General features: G+C 46.2%; 1 protein-coding gene across 11 annotated transcripts in view; it reads right to left on the bottom strand.

Annotated features, from left to right (window-relative positions):
• The window catches only part of TRIM44 (tripartite motif containing 44), a 168,857-nt gene that overhangs the window by 120,690 nt on the left and 30,625 nt on the right, over positions 1-17,542 (bottom strand). For all 11 annotated transcript variants that reach the window (XM_050955493.1, XM_050955483.1, XM_050955491.1 and 8 more), the window contains one exon: positions 3,195-3,434. In XM_050955493.1, the coding sequence (XP_050811450.1) occupies positions 3,195-3,434 (240 nt within the window). The remainder of the gene's footprint in view (positions 1-3,194; positions 3,435-17,542) is intronic.

Below are 17,542 nucleotides of genomic sequence, written 5' to 3'. Positions count from 1 at the left end.
ATAACTAGACAACTATATCTCTACAGCAGACCTCAATACATCTTTAAATGCTTAAATCATTTGCCTTATAGAACAGCTGACACCTGATGGACAAAAACTTGACATTACCTTAGATAATTATAAAGAAGAAAATTATCTGTAAGCAAAGCTAAGGACATATGCACAAGTGGCGATTGTGTGGACTGTCATCTGCCCCAAGTCCAGTTATTATTCTGCATCCCGTCAGAAATGTTTCCACATCAACCATCCACTGTAGCAAAGAATCATGCCCAAATTTGGTTGCTTACCCCAGTATCTTTCACCTGTGTATCAGAGGTCAGTAACCAACCGCCCATCTGCTGAAGCAGACTTTGGTTTGTTCTTGCTGCATCCAAGATTGACACGTAACAATCAGCCTTCCAACCACAGACAGAGAAAAGTTTAAGGGCCATGGTCAGGCTAAAAGCACAGTAAGGCTTTTAAAAAGCATGTTCTTTTTCCTAGCTTACTAACCTAACCTTAGATTAATAGAATTCCAAAACGTTTGATTTAATTTTCTTATTACTTATTGATGCTATTTCTCTAGTTCCTTTCATTTCTCTAAGCTTGGACCTTCACTTCTGTTTATAGTTAGGTCAAATTCTGCTCTCCAGATTTACTTTAGTGTAAATGACATCACAATTGGGTTTCTAATCAGTTTCACTTTTAGGTTTTCAGGTACCAACACTAGGCTGCAAGTTCCACAGGGCCAGGCTTATTCATTTAGAGAGAACACCCCATTTCCTCCCCCACACCTACTTTTCACTGGAATGTTGAAAATTCTACAAAACCATATTTATTTACAAAAGAATAATGAGGAGTTGACTATTCACTTTGAATTCTACAATTAAGCACGGAGACTCCAGACACAAATTCATTCACAACCCTACCAGAAGTCATGCTGTTCCGCCAGTGAATCCAAATGTCAGTTTCTGGCACACAGTGGGACAACTCAACCTCAGGTGTAACTGCACTGAAGTTAAAGGATTCTAAACACTGACTGATTTGCTCCATTGTTTCTAAAGTAGGGGACTAAATTCTGCCCTTGTTGAGGCTGTGTAAGGCTGTTGACTCCACTAGGGTTGCACAGTTGTAACCAAGAACAGAATTTGGCTTTTTAGGCTTGATTCAATCACTGCCTTGCATAAGTCATATACAATTATACAAAGGAATGCAAAGTGAGTATAAGATTACCAAAGCAGAACAGTAGCACTCTTACATCTATTCGCAATCGCTGTGCTTGGGGCAAAGGTGGCTTCAAGCTTTCTTTGAGTTCCCTGTGTTCTGGGTTTGGCAGAGCTATGTCTGGCCCTCAGAAAAACTACATTAGCCTCAGGGTTACTCTAACCTTTCTAATGTACACTCTGTTTCCGCTGGCTCCCAGGAAGGAGAGTATAGCCAGAAAAGAACTTGCTCCAGCCATATTTCCCAGTTCAATTTCCCAGCTGGGTCTGCCTGGGAAGCGGTGGCCTGGCCCCTCGCTGCTTCCTGCAGTTCCCATTGGCCAGGAATGGCAAACCACAGCTGGGAGATGCGAGCGGCCGTACCTGCGGACACTCAGGTAAACAAAGCGTCACGGAGCCCACCAGGGGCTTACGCTGAACAAGCCGTGAACCAAGTTTGGGAATCCCTGCACTAGTGGTACCAACAGCGAAAGATTGTTGATTCAACTCAACTATCAGAGTGTCTTCCGTTCCCTTTACATTACAGGTGCAATTGCATCAAAAGATATTGAGCAGAATTAATTTGTTCCCAGAGCATCACAAAAAGTTCATGTTTTAGTTCTTGACCTGCTGGGATTCTTTCCAACCTGAGTTTCTTAAATTCATCCCTGCTGTAATGCCAGTGAAGTAGCTAGAGTTTCACCAGGGCTGAATTTCAACCACCATCTATGAAGATGATTAAAAGAAATTTTATGTGAATTAAAACCATACATCTTTAAACTGCAAACCTGTATTCCCAAACCTGTGGGCCTTATAAAGGTGTTCAATATTAGACTACAAACTCTTTGGGGCAGGAACTCTCTCTTACTAAGTGTACAGTGCCTAGCACAAAGGGGTTCTGATCTTGGTTCAGGCCTTTGGTTGATACTGTAACAAAAGCAACATAATTCCACACCGATGTACACACCGACCTAGGAGCCCACATATGAAAAATGGGCTTCCCTTAGCAGGCATATATCAAGTTACCATATCATTATATGGTCTAAACAGTTACAGGAATTTCATTCACCCTGTAATGAATACTCTAAAAAGCTAGTGTTTTATGAAGCTTTTACAGTTCTGAAGACAGAGGAAACATAAATTGATAGGTAAAGAGATAGACAAGGAAGATGCAAATTGGTTTGGGTTAAAAACAACAGCAAACAAAAAACCCATTACAGGCTTTTAGTACTGAAGCTGTACACATTTGAAGTGTTTGAATATGCTTCTTCTTTCCCTGCCCCAACCATAATTCCCCCTGCCCTGCCCCCATTCCCATCTTTGTACTTCGGGATTCAAATGAGGACTAGAAGCAGAAATGCCAGTTACATGAGATTTTTTTAGTTCAGGTGTGCACACTCAAGGAGTTTGGCAATAGATGAATTTTGGGTGGCTGTTTATCCAATCCCAAACTCAGAACCCAGGTAGGGGAAGAAGAGTGCTGATCAAACACAGACCCTGTGAGATCTACATGGAGTTTAAATACCACTGTCCTAGGTGTTTCATTTTCCCAGGAACACACATGCACTGTTATATCTACAATAGTCCTGCTATGCAAAAAATGGGTATCCCGGGAGTGGTGAGGGTGAGGGCAGGCTGGCTGGCTATTATAACCCTGAAGCTCACTACTTGTTTGCCATGTTACAGGAATGTTAAAGGATTCTCTAGATGTTTTATGAAGCAATAGCACACTTCAAAAATTACAACTGCAGTACACTAGAAATCCTCTATTAAGTGGTTACAGGCATTTGGCTTTGTGCCCCTTTAACCACTTATGTGGGTATTCAATATGACCACACAACTCATCCTGCACTATTACTGTACTTGCATCTTGGCTTATCACTTCAGACATCTGGTGGCATTTGTGGGCATCTTTAATGCTGACATATGCAACAGGGGAGACTTCTTTCCTGCATCCATCAGAATGTTGTGTTGCCTCCTGCCATAATCATTTCATCTGCTCTTAGTTTTTACCTCAGGCTTGAGCAGGGCTAATTCATTGAAGGTGTTCAGCTGCCTTCTGATCTCTGCCATCTCAGTCATCAGCTTTGCCATGTGGACGTTGATTTCTGCCAGCACCTCTGTCACATGAGCAGTGGCCACCGCTTCCTGGAGGTCCACTAGGTGTAGAGCTTTCCGTTCCTCCTCACAGACCAGCCGCCGTACAGTGTCAAACTCCTGCTGAACACACAGTTTCATCTCACTCCGAGTCACCTGCAGATCACACACACAGGAGAGAAAGTTGCTTGTTAGAGTACAGCTTTATAGTGCAAGCGTCTGAGCTATCACCCCTTCAGTGATTGTTTGGAAGCAGGCATAGCATTGAACTGGTCCCTGCTCCCCAGGCATCTAAGAATCTCTTCTCCATTGCCGCACCTCTTTGTCCCCAAAACAAAAGTCTATTACAAAATATTTCCAGAAGAGGCCCATTCCTTTAAATTAGAAGTCATCATTCTCCTCCTTCAAGTGAATCTCTGATTGCCATCTGTACATGGAGTTTGTTCCCCACATAGAAAGGATGACAGCTAGGCTATTTTTGTTGCCACTCCAGCAGCTGCGTAACTCTCCCTCACATTTCTGTAGAACCTTCAATACCCCCTAACTCCCAGGTTGCTCCCAAGTCTACGCTTCCAGCTTAGCGGCATGAAATGTAGAGGTCTGGCTCTATGTTTAAACAGGAGATTCTGCGCAGCAAAGAGTCCTACATTAATCCCTGTAGGTTAAATGATGGATGGATTCAGAGATGTGGTGAGCTAAAGCTAAACATACTTAATAAACCTGACAAGATCAATTACCGAATAAGAAGTGGGACATTTTCTCATTTATCAAAGATTAGGATAAAGCAGTTAAAATAATTTTACTTTATTGAAATTACTGTAACTTGGAAGGTCTGAAAATTGGCATAAAACAGACTTGAGATAAATAAAGGTTTGTTAGTGCAGCAAGGTGAAGGACCCAACAGTTAACAACAAAACTATCTGGCCACCTCAGTACACTTCACAGCACTTTGTCTGAGGGCTTATCTACACTACGGGTTGGATCGACAGGCAGCGATCGATCCAGTGGGGGTTGAGTTATGTCTAGTACAGATGCGATAAATCAACCGCCCATTGCTCTAGCGTTGACTCCGGTACTCCACCTCAATGAGAAGTGCAAGGGGAATTGACACACTACAGTGAAGACACCACGGTAGAGTAAATCTAAGTACGTCGACTTCAGCTACGTTATTAATGTAGCTGAAGTTGCATAACTTAGATCAATCGTCCCCACCTCCTCATAGTGTAGACCAGCCCTTAGGCTTGGTCTGATCTACAGACTTACGCTGGTACAACTACGTTGATCAGGGGTATGGAAAGTCCATATCCCCGAGTGATGCAGTTACACTGATCTAATCCTAGGTGCTAGGTTGATGGGAGAGCTTTTCCCGCTGACATAGCTACTGCCTCTTGGGGAGAAGCCCTCCTGTCAGCGTAGGCAGTCTCTTCACTAAGGCTATGTCTACACTACCACTTATGTCAGCAAAACTTATGTCGCTTAGGGATATGAATATTCTACCTCCCTAAGCGACATAAGTTATGCTGGCATAAGCAGTGGTGTGCACAGCGCTATGTTGGTGGAAAGCTTCTCCTGCCAACATTGCTACCGCCGCTCACTGGGGGTAGATTAATGTCCACAGGAGAGCTCTACAAGAGAGATCTTACAGCAAGGCAGCTGCATCAGTATAGCTGTGCCAACGTAAGCTCTCTAGGGTAGACATAGTCTAAGCGCTACGGTGGTGCAGCTGTGTCACTGCAACGTTGGATGTGCAGATAAGCCCTCAGGCCTGGTCTACACTACACGTTTAAACTGATTTTAGCAGAGTAAAACTGATTTAACGCTGCACCCGTCCACACTACGAGGCCCTTTATATCGATATAAAGGGCTCTTTAAATCAGTTTCTGTACTCCTCCCCAACGAGAGGAGTAGTGCTACAATCGGTATTACCATATTGGATTAGGGTAAGTGTGGCCGCAAATCGACGGTATTGGCCTCCGGGCGGTATCCCACAGTGCACCACTGTGACCGCTCTGGACAGCAATCTGAACTCGGATGCAGTGGCCAGGTAGACAGGAAAAGCCCTGCGAAATTTTGAATTACATTTCCTGTTTGCCCAGCATGGAGCTCTGATCAGCATGGGTGGCGATGCAGTCCCAAATCCAAAAAGAGCTCCAGCATGGACCGTACGGGAGATACTGGATCTGATCGCTGTATGGGGAGACGAATCTGTTCTATCAGAGCTCCATTACAGAAGATGAAATGCCAAAGCGTTTGAAAAAAAAATCTCCAGGCTACACAGTGCTGCATGACAAGCATAACGGGAAGCCAAAGAATCAAATGGACGCTCATGGAGGGAGGGAGGGGGTACTGAGGACTCCAGCTATCCCACAGTCCACAGCAGTCTCCAAAAACTATTTGCATTGTTGGCTGAGCTCCCAGTGCCTGTAGGTTCAAACACACTGTCCGGCGTGGTTCAGGGTATAGCTCGTCAATTTACTCCCTCCCACCATCACGTGAAAGAAAAAGGAAAGAAATCGTTTCTTGACTTTTTTCTATGTCACCCTATGTCTACTGAATGCTGGTGGTAGACGCGATGCTGCACCAGTGCAGAGCAGTATCCGCTCTTCTCCTCTTCCTGGTGGCAGACGGTACAATATGACTGCTATCCGTCATCACCATCAGCCCGTGAGTGCTCCTGGCTGGCCTCAGGTGAGGCTGGCCAGGGGCGCCTGGGTAAAAATAGGAATGATTCCTGGTCATTCCCAGTAGACAGTACAGAACGGCTGGTAATCATCCTCATCATAGCAACTGGTGGCTGAACTCCATCAGCCCCCTCCTTTTCCTGTGTAAAGAAAAGATTCTGTACTGCCTGGACTATCATAGCAGCGGGATACTGGGCTCCTCCCCTCCGCACCACTTAATGTCCTGTCTGGACTGTCATAGCAGCGGGATGCTGCCTCCCCCTCATTTTATCTCACTAACAAGTCACTGTTTCTTATTCCTACATTCTTTATAACTGCATGACACAAATGTGGGGGACAGTGCCACGGTAGCCCAAGAAGGTTGGGGGAGGAGGGAAGCAACAGGTGGGGTTGTTGCAGGGGCTCCCCCCATGAATGGCATGTAGCTCATCATTTCTGCGGGATCTGACACAGAGCAGCTGTGCTCTCTGACATACTGGTTCTCTAGTACACTTGCCCCATATTCTAGGCAGGACTGACTCTATTTTTAGAAACCATAAAGGAGGGATTGACTCGGGGAGTCATTCCCAGTTTTGCCTTTGAGCCCCTGGCCAACCTCAGCCAGGGCACCCATGATGGCAGCAGACAGTACAGAACGACAGATAACTGTCATCTTACTGCCAATTTACAATGGCAGCAAACGGTACAGAACGACTGATAACTGTCTCTGCTATCATGCAAAAGCAAACGAATGCTGCTGTGTAGCGCTGCAGTAACGCCTCTGTTAGCGGCATCCAGTACACATACGGTGACAGTAAAAAAAAAAGCTGAACAGGCTCCATGGTTGCCGTGCTATGGCGTCTGCCAGGGCAATCCAGAGAAAAAGGGAGCAAAATGATTGTCTGCCGTTGTTTTCCCGGAGGAAGGAATGACTGATGACATTTACCCAGAACCACCCGCGACAATGATTTTTGCCCCATCAGGCACTGGGATCTCAACCCAGAATTCCAAGGGGCGGAGGAGACTGTGGGAACTATGGGATAGCTACAGAATAGCTACCCACAGTGCAACGCTCCGGAAATCGATGCTAGCCTTGGACCATGGATGCACACCGCCAAATTAATGTGCTTAGTGTGGCCGCGTGCACTCGACTTTATACAATCTGTTTTACAAAACCAGTTTATGTAAAATCAGAATAATCCCGTAGTGTAGACGTATCCTTAGTTTTGCAAGTGGTACTGGATGAACACATCAGTATTGTTCACTGGACACTTCAAATAAGATGTAGAGGAGATGCATTGCACATAGTTTTCTCTGTAGTTCCTCTAGGATATGGATATCAAAGAAGGGCCATACCAATTAAGCAAAGAAATTGGAACTAGATCATTCACTGCCACACTATCCTTCTGTTCATGAACTTCAAGTAATTTTCTCTCTCTACTATTTATATACGATTATCAGCCTGGCAAAGAAAGTCCTGCAAATATACAATCCTGGCATTAGATTTACTTGTTTCAGAGTAGCAGCCATGTTAGTTTGTATCAGCAAAAAGAATAGGAGCACTTGTGGCACCTTAGAGACTAACAAATTTGAGCATAAGCTTTCGTGGGCTACAGCCCACTTCATTGGATGCATGCAATCGAAAATACAGTAGGAAGATATATATACATATACACACAGAGAACATGAAACAATGGGTGTTACCATACACGCACTAACAAGAGTGATCAGTTAAGGTGAGCTATTACTAGCAGGAGAGAAAAAAAAAACCTTTTTGTAGTGGTAATGAAAATGGTCCATTTGCAGCAGTTGACAAGAAGTTGTGAGGAACAGTGGTGGGGGGAGGGAAGGGGGGAATAAACATGGGGAAATAGTTTTACTTTGTGTAATGACCCATCCACTCCCAGTCTTTATTTGCAAATTAATTCCAATTCAGCAGTCTCTCGTTGGAGTCTGTTTTTGAAGTTTTTTTGTTGTAATATTGCGACTTTTAGGTCTGTAATTGAGTGACCAGGGAGATTGAAGTGTTCTCTGACTGGTTTTTGAATGTTATAATTCTTGACGTCTGATTTGTGTCCATTTATTCTTTTACGTAGAGACTGTCCGGTATGGCCAATGTACATGGCAGAGGGGCATTGCTGGCACGACGGCATATATCACATTGGTAGATGTGCAGGTGAACGAGCCTCTGATAGCATGGCTGATATGATTAGGTCCTAAGATGGTGTCCCCTGAATAAATATGTGGACAGAGTTGGCAACGGGCTTTGTTGCAAGGATAGGTTCCTGGGTCAGTGTTTTTGTTATGTGGTCTGTGGGTGCTGGTGAGAATTTGCTTCAGGTTGAGGGGCTGTCTGTAAGCAAGGACTGGTCTGTCTCCCAAGTTCTGTGAGAATGATGAATCATCCTTCAGGATAGGTTGTAGATCCTTGATGATGCGCTTGTTAGAGTGTGTATGGTAACACCCATTGTGTTTCAATTTCTGTGTGTGTGTGTATCTATCTATCTTCCTACTGTATTTTCCACTGCATCCGACGAAGTGGGCTGTAACACATGAAAGCTTATGCTCAAATAAATTTGTTAGTTTCTAAGGTGCCACAAGTACTCCTATTAGATTTACTGTTCATCCTTTGCCATAATGATTATTGCAGGGCCGGTGCAAGGAAGTTTCGCGCCCTAAGCGAAACTTCCACCTTGCGCCCCCCAAGCCCTGCAGCAGCTTCCCACCCCCTCCCTGCCCTGAAGTGTGCCGCCCGCCCCCGTGGCAGCTCCCCACCCCATGGCCTGAGGAGCACTGCGGTACCTCCTCACCCCCCAGCTCACCTCTGCTCCGCGTCCTCTCCAAGCAGGACTGCGCAGTGGAACCCCTGGGCTGGCGGCTGCCGGCAGCGGCATGCTGACCCAGGGGACCTCCCTGGGGTGCCAGCGGCGCGCCAGGGCAGCCCAGAGGATTCCGGGGGCCTGGGGTCTTCAGCGGCGGAGGGCCCCCGCTTTGACGGTAATTCGGCGGCGGGGGGCCCTTCTGCTCCGGGACCTGCCACCGAAGTGCCCCGGAGACCTGCCACAGGGGCCCCCCACCGCCGAATTGCCACAGAAGCAGGACCAGCTGCCGAAGTGCAGCCGGGTCTTCAGCGGTAATTCTGTGGTGGAGGGCCCCGCCGCAGGTCTCCGGAGCACTTCAGCGACTGGTCCCAGAGTGGAAGGGCCCCCCGGCACCGAATTACCGCCAAAGACCGGGCTGCATGTCGGCAGCGGGTCCCGCTTTGGCGGTAATTCACTGGTGGGGGGTCCTTCTGCCCTGGAGCGGAAGGACCCCCCCCCCGCCAGCGAGGACCGGGAGCAGAAGCAGCTCCAGGGGCCGGGCCCCGCGAGTTTTCCGGGGCTCCCGGAGCGAGTGAAGGAACCCACTCCAGGCGCCTTGAAAAATGCTCGTGGGGGCCTCTGCGGGGCCTGGGGCAAATTGCACCCCTTGCCCCCCTCTCTGGGCAGCCCTGCTGGCGCGCTGACCCAGAGGAAGCCCTGGGCTGCCGGCAACGGCGCCCTGACCCGGGGGGCCCTGGCCTGCCGGTTGCCCCGGCGGTGCACGCTGACCCAGGGACCGAGTCAGTGCGCCTCCGCGGCAGCCGGAAGCCCGGGGTCTCCCTGGGCCAGGGGATCCCCTGGGCTGCCGGCTGCTGCGGCGGCGCCCTGACCTGGGGGACACCCTGGGCTGCCGGTTGCCCCGGCGGTGCGCGCTGACCCAGGGACCGGGTCAGTGCACCTTCGCGGCAGCCGGCAGCCCGGGGTTTCCCTGGGCCAGGGGACCTCCTGGGCTGCCGGCTGCCGCGGCGGCGCCCTGACCCGGGGGACCCCCTGGGCTGCCGGCTGCCGCGGCCGCGCCCTGACCCGGGGGACCCCCTGGGCTGCCGGCTGCCGCGGCCGCGCCTGACCCGGGGGACACCCTGGGCTGCCGGCTGCTGCTGGCAGCTCATATTCCATCTTTGTCCCAGCAGCAGCTGCCGGTCAACCATTTAAAAAAAAATTGGGGGGGGCGCTTTTTGGCGCCCCCAAATCTCGGCGCCCTAGGCAACCGCCTAGTTCGCCTAAATGGTTGCACCGGCCCTGGATTATTGATGACTAGACTAATGATTTCACTTACTAATTTTTTATTTTTTTTAAAAAGTCTTTTGATCACCCTGGAAGGGCACAATTTTGCAAGACTAGTATTTATATAGATAATTAGCTTTGAAGAAAGGTCCCTGACTGACAGCCCTGGAGGCAGAAGTCTTCTTTTTATCCACAGAACAGATATAGCCCACACAGTGGCAGTCTACAGGTATGTCTTCACTACCAACGTTAAAGCACCCCCATGAGGGAAGTAGCTACCAGTGGTGGGAGCGCGGCTACTAATGCTGGTGCACGGTCTACACTGCCACTTTACAGTGCTGAAACTTACATTGCTCCGGGGAGTGTTTTTTCACACCCCTGAGCCAGAAAGTTTCAGCGCTGTAAAGTGCCAGTGTAGCCAAGCCTTAGCCTCTCCCTACATTGACTCAAAAGGCCCTAGCCATACCCATGAGCGAAATGATACTTCAGAGCCTGATCTGACCGCTGTGTAAACTGGGAGTAACTCCACTTATGTCAATGAAGTTTTAACTGTGTAAGTGAGTTCAGAATCAGGCTCTTTGTCTGTAAAGGCCCTTAGCACAGAACTGGCAACATGTAAATAAATAAAACATTAAAAAAGACACATCGACAGCATGAGTCGCAAAACTGAGAACAACAGGAACACATTTGTTATGCTGACAACCCATTTTCACACTCCTCATGTAAAGGTTCTGTTAATCCTGACGAACATTCAGTTTCCTCTGAGCAGGGGCCTACAACTTAATGCATAAATCCACACTTCCTAAATAGGACGGCTTGCAGGAGCCTTCAGAATATGGCATTTTTTGTCCATATGCTTTTTGCTTTTAAAAGAAAAATTTTCCTTATTCTTTTTTTAATAAATTGGAAAAAGACCAATAATGAAAAGCATCCATTTCAGCCTTTAGGTGCATGTATGAACACTAAGGTCGTCTACATTTATGACCAAATCAATGCCAAAAGGACTCCCTGTTCTCCACCCTCAAAGGGAAAACCCTCAAACACTTCTTCCACACACCAAAAAGCTTTTCCTGAGATGACAGTAATAAAATAATAAAGATAATACAGATGAGTTTGTTCTAGGAGGTTGGGACCTCACTGTACTAAGTATGATACAAACTCTTAGTAAGACTGACAATCCCTGTCCCCGAGATCTTACAATCTAAATAGACAAGACAAAGGAAGCATTCTCCTCACTTTATAAAGCGGGAACTGAGGCACAGAGCAATTAAAAGCTCATTTCCCATGTAGGCATCAGAACAGATGGATTTTAGAGAGCTCAGCATGTTGGGTGCTAAGTTGATCTGAAAGTCTAACCATAAATACATGAGAGCTTCTGGATGTTGAGCAGTTTTGAAGATCTGACTCCAGTTGTGTGTGCTGAGAACTTAAAAAATCTGGTCTTAAGTGACTTTACCCAAAGTCACACTGAAGTCTTTCGCAGAGAAAGGAACTGAACTGAGATTTTTGGAACCTCAGTCCAATGCCTTAACCACAAGACTTAAGTCTTAGATTCAAGTGCAACAAGAGGAGCAGTGAGCTCCAGAGTGAATGGCCCTCCTCTGGGAACAGCCTACCACCAGACCTCAGACTTACAAACCAGAAGGCTGCGAGCTCAACTGTGCCAGCTGATCTTAAATGCCAAGTTGGTCCCCAAAGAGGCTGCATCTGCACTGGCAAAACTGTACCCATAATTCAGCATCAAAATCGCAACACTGTTGTTCGCAACAGTGGATAGCCTAGAGTTTGACGATGCAGTAGCAACAGTATCTGCAGCATTTCTACACTCCAGCCCTCACCACTTGTTCTCACCAGCAGCGAATTTGGCATCCAATTTTTCCTAGCACAGGCAAGCTGAGTGAGAGATGATCTCTAAGATCCAGGATTCAAACTACAAAAAGGTTTTCTTTTCCAACACCATGATTTACCCATGGAGACCAACTGAAAGCACAGACATGGTATAACATGCTCCATGTGAAACCCTAGTCATTAAGCAGGCAGCCACACTCGCACTAGCTGAAATCTGAGTTACCTTCTCAGGTTGCCCCACAAGGAGTGCATTGCAGTAATGCAATCAATCAGACTCCTTATTTGTCTCACACAGACTTGAATTCAATAAAGAAATTCATAGCCAAAGGGGGCATGGCCTTCCCTCAGGGGGGCATTCAGAAGCTCCTCAGAACAGAGATGGTCTTTATCTGTGCCTTGTGCATCAGCGAGAATATAGTCAAAATTTAACAAAAACTCTAATCTTACACTGGGGCCAAGCAGAACATGTAAGACAAGATCCACCTGTTCAGATTGGACAGACCTAGCCTATGAGTTGTACTATGAAGTGTTCTGGAAAGGAAGACATCACTCCATAGCAGAGTCCCTCCAAGATTTTAGGAAACTGAGGTTCAAATGAAAGACAGTTTAAATGGGGACCTAAGACATGTGGGCAGTTTAGAAGTGTAAAAGAACAGATGAACGTTTCAATTACAGTATTACTTCAGGTTATGATGAAATGGGGGAGTGAGGAGAAGAGACAATATAACCACCTCAAATCCAATAGTTTTCTGAAAAATAATTAGACTAAATTTTTATAGAGCATCCTTCATCTCAAAGCACTTTCCAAACATAGATGAATCTAATAACTTGTCAAGGATTACTCTAATCCACTATCAAAAGGCAGTCACTTCTGGAGTCAAACTCAACAGCTCCTGTTTTACCACTACATAACAAGAGCACTGTGTGCAAGTGAAACTGAAGACGGAATTTAGTTAGGGAGAATTAAATTCTCACTGTTAGAATTTGGCCAGCACACCAAGGTTAATCCCCCTTGGTGATACAAACAGGACTGTTAATGAACACAAACAAGCTTTTAATATCTTCTGAAAAGATAGAAACACAGCACCCCGTAACACCACACTGTGATACTCATGCAGTGACAACTCCAAGGGAAGAGTTGCCCTCTGAATTCCCAACATCATTCCTTGCAGTACCACAGATTGGTTGCCGCCATCCCATCCAAGTACTGACCCAGTCTTACCCTGCTTAGTGTGCAATCTGATGGGATCACAGTAAATGGGGGGTTAGGTGCAGGGCATCTTTAAAATCTACACTGCCTCACAACCGCCTCCCCCCAAAAATCTACTTCCAATGTCTGACAGCAGCAGCACAGCCCTTGAGTGCAGGATGAGGACAACCTATAAAAACTGAAATTCCAGATAACATCTGGGCAGTATTTTAAACATTTATTTACACCGAGAAACTTCCATACTCTGCCAGAGTCTGAAGGATCATGAGAAGCACCTTACGGCTATTCAGCTATGTATTATATACATGTTACACACAAAACAGTACTTTCAATAACATTATTAGAATTTCAGAGTCAAGCACTCAAAGTTAAGAAATGCCAGAGTTATAGTTGCATGTGCATCTAGACCTGGGTGAAGTTTTTTGGCTGAAACTTTTTTTTGATAAAAAAGCAGATCTGGTGAAACACATTTTGCAAAGCTGACACACTTTACTGCACACTATTCAAATCCTGCTCCAAAGACAGAATTGTTAATTTTCTGCCAGGGCAATACCCCTGTGAGATGAGGCAGTATTATCTCACAAGGGGAAACTGAGGCACAGAACATGTAGGTCAGGATAATCTAATTAGGGATGCCCAATCTGAGACAACTAGGACCTGTTTTTTTTCCAGAGTACATTGCCTCATATAGCATTTTATATGTTCAAAGCACAGCTCCCACTGACTTCACTTGCAACTCTGAGTGCTCAAGACTCCTGCAAATTATACACCAGGCTCACAAGTCAGGCACCCACAAACGGAGGAATACAGAATTAGTGGCCACTTGTGAAAAATCTGGTTCATGTGACCTGTCCAACATCACATAAGAACTCTGTGGCAGAGGCAGGGATTGTGACACTGGCAAACCAGGTGCCAGCTCATCTCAAGGTCCCCATGCCTCAGTTGAATACTGACAAATACATAGCTGAAATCAGTCTGGCTCATCTCTATATTAGCATAGTTAAAACGGGTCTTAGAATTCTAAGAATGTGTTTAGACTTTATTGAATGCTTGTGAGTTGCTTCAGGCATTAATCTCACTGATAAGATCTGTATCTCATATGGTAAAGTAATATTTGAGCATTGGCATTTTAAGCCTTTGTAGCTGTGTAAATCACCAGAAAGGAGAGAGACATTAACTAGTGTGAAATGCTGGTCTCCAACAGAAAGTGTTACAATCTGCCTGACAAGGAAGGCCCCTGGACACCAGATGGTTTGAAGTGGAACATTAAAGAGGACAAAATACTTTGTTGTTTTCTCTCTTCATTGGGGCAGAACCACCAAGTGAATTCTTGCAAGTGAATTCCTGCCATCAGCTGCGTTTGCAGCTCAAAGAAGAAAAGGGAAATAGAATAAAAACCTCTAACAAGGAGGAACTGCATCTCATTGCTATTTGGACTATGGGGGAAAAGGTTTCTAGGACAAAGTAAGGAATCACCAGCTGCTTAGCCTGGGTTAGCCCTTTAAGACAACAGAGCTTGCTCATTATAGAAGCTTCTTTCACCTTTTGAAAATTTAAGAGTATAACTCATTTGTGTATATATGTTTAACTGCTGTAACCTTGTAAATAACTTATTTCCTGTTCCTATTAATAAATCTATATATAGTTTATTATAGGATTGGTGACAAGTGTTGTTTTGTGTGAGATCTACAGTGCAACTGACCTGGGGGAAGTGACTGGTTCTTTCAGACTGGAAGTAACCTGAATACTGCTGTGATTCATGGTGTAAGTGACCATCTATCACAAAAGTAGACTTGCCTAGGTGACAAGATAGATTGGAGCAATCAAGAGGTCTATGACACCATGTTTAGGCTGTTATAGTGCTTGAGGTGTTCATAACTGGTTGGTGAACTCTAAGTATAGAACTCAACCGCCAATCTGGGATTTGGTGCCCTTGTTCTGAACAGTCTGCCCGCAAAGTTGCTTGAAAGTAACAGAATCCAGTTCTCCAGGATAGCATTCAACTGCCTAAACCATGAGATTCTCCTTTTCATTCCTGCAATCCCCTGCCTCATTCACCATACACCTACCGGCTTCTGCAACAAACAAAGCAGGGGGCTCCTACAGACAACAGCCTCCTTTACTATACAACCCTCATCACTCCCCCAAAGCAGCTCCATCATGTGCACTGAATGAAGCTGGGCCTCTGGAAATATAGTTTGTGATCATGTAATTAAAAACCATATCCTAATGCCTATATACAAGGGGGCTGAATTAAGGTTGCACTAAGCAAGCTTAATGCTCTTTTAACCTATTTGTGTGTGTGTAATTTCCTCATTTAAAAAAAAAAAAAAGCTAACTGAAAAAACAAATTCCATAATGTGGAATCATATTGAAAGCCATGTGGGTCAGACCTTAAAGTCTATGAGTCTATTAGAGGAGTTGGAACCTTTAGATCCACTGCTCAGATCACTCCCACATGAGCAAATGGAGTAAATTATAGCAATAGTAGATTGTCATCCTCTATAAGGACCAGTATTGATTAGAAAAGGATGAGGTTTCACAGATATATGCTGACTGCAGGAGGAACGGTGAGACTCAGGAATCTTGGGTTTCTTTCCAGGGTCAGGAGGGGTGTGCACTATGGTGTACATCAGGGGTAGGCAACCTATGACACGCGTGCCAAAGGCAGCACACAAGCTGATTTTCAGTGGCACTCACACAGCCTGGGTCCTGGACGCCGGTCAGGGGGACTCTGCATTTTAATTTAATTTTAAATGAATCTTCTTAGACATTTTAAAAACCTTATTTACTTTACATATAGTTTAGTTATATATTATAGACTTATAGGAAGAGACCTTCTAAAAAGGTTAAAATGTATTACTGGCACGCAAAACCTTAAATTAGAGTGAATAAATGAAGACTCGGCACAGCACTGCTGAAAGGTTGCCGACCCCTAGCGTACACAACCGCTCAGAGCATTCCCCCCACCCTGCCCAAACTTGAACCTCTTTGGCCACATCCTCTACAGCCTATTCCTGTCCCAGTCGTCACTTCTTCACTCCAGTCCTATTTTCCTTGCCTATCCTGTCCAAGTCTCTACTCCTAAGGCTTTTCATCCCAGTCGGTGTCTTCTAGCACAGCCAGTCCTAGTTTCCCCATTCCAGCTCCTTCTCTGATCCGTCTCTACCCTCCTCTCCCCACCCACCCTCCAGTCATTCTCTCCCCGAATTCCCAGCCCCTTCCATTGGCTCCCAATCACAGTTTTCCTTCCCGTTCTCCTTATAGAATCTCATTCTCCCTCCTCCTACCACATCCCTAGCTCCTTGTATGATCTATTGCAGGGGTTCTCAAACTGGGGGTCAGGACCCCTCAGGGGATCACGAGGTTATTACATGTGGAGGTCACAAGCTGTCAACCTCCACCCCAAACCTCGCTTACCTCTAGCATTTATAACGGTGTTAAATATATAAAAAAGTGTGTTTAATTTATTGTGGGCGGGGGTTGCACACAGAGGCTTGCTGTGTGAAAGGGGTCACCAGTAAAAAAAAAAGTTTTAGACTCACTGATCTATTGGCCTAGCTAGTCCCAATTCTACCCCCACACTTCTGCTACATCACTCTACTTTTAGGTCCACTCTTCTGCCACTAGTTCCCAGTCCCAGGCTCCTTTCTCTCATTAGCATCTCAATATCTCCCCCTCACCAACTGGCTCCCAGTCTCCTCAACCACTTCCCTTGTTGGCTCACACCCACTACCTCTCCTGCCCCATCCTAGTCAGCCAGTCCCACTCCTCCAATCCCCGCCCCCCAGTTCCCGGTCTCTGTTTCTCAAGCATAACTCCCAGTCATTCCCTCCAATTCAGTCCCAGCAGTCTCCTTGTCCCAATCTACTTTTCCCCTCCTCCCCAGTCCAGTTCTTGTCCCCTCTGTACTCAAATCAAGCAGTTTCTTCCTCCACACTGTATGGCAGGGGCAACGCAAGTGGCATCATCAAGAGGCGTCACCGCCGAAACGCCGCAGAAATTCAGTGGCATTTTGGCAGATGCTCCACCACTGCCACGGTCCTTCGTCTGGCAAGCGCCAGACGAAAAGGTTGGGGACCACTGCTGTATGGGCATGGGAGGAGGGCGTGGTTCACAGGAGGACGAGGTGCAGGTCAGGAAAAAACAGTTCCCTGCTCTCAGGTCCTGTCCCTGGTCTTATTCCAAACTAGAGCAACAAGCAAAAGGCACATCCCTGACACAGAGGACATCACCCTGTCAAATTTCAAGTCTCTGCATCTAAGTACCAGCATGCTAGAGCTTCTCAAGGAAACGGTTACCACCATTTATTTTTCTAAAAAAACACTGCAAAACAACTTCCCCACCCCTTAACCTCATTCTCAAAAATGGCGGAGCTGTTTTGGCTGAAAAGTTCCAAACAAATCCAGTCTGAGATGGACACTTGGTATGGAAAATTTCACTGAGACCAGTTAAAGCTGG

The sequence above is a fragment of the Gopherus flavomarginatus genome, chromosome 5 (assembly GCF_025201925.1).
Source record: "Gopherus flavomarginatus isolate rGopFla2 chromosome 5, rGopFla2.mat.asm, whole genome shotgun sequence".
Taxonomy (NCBI): Eukaryota; Metazoa; Chordata; order Testudines; family Testudinidae; genus Gopherus; species Gopherus flavomarginatus.
Note: the sequence above shows the minus strand (reverse complement) of the source record. Positions and strands in the feature narration are given on the sequence as shown.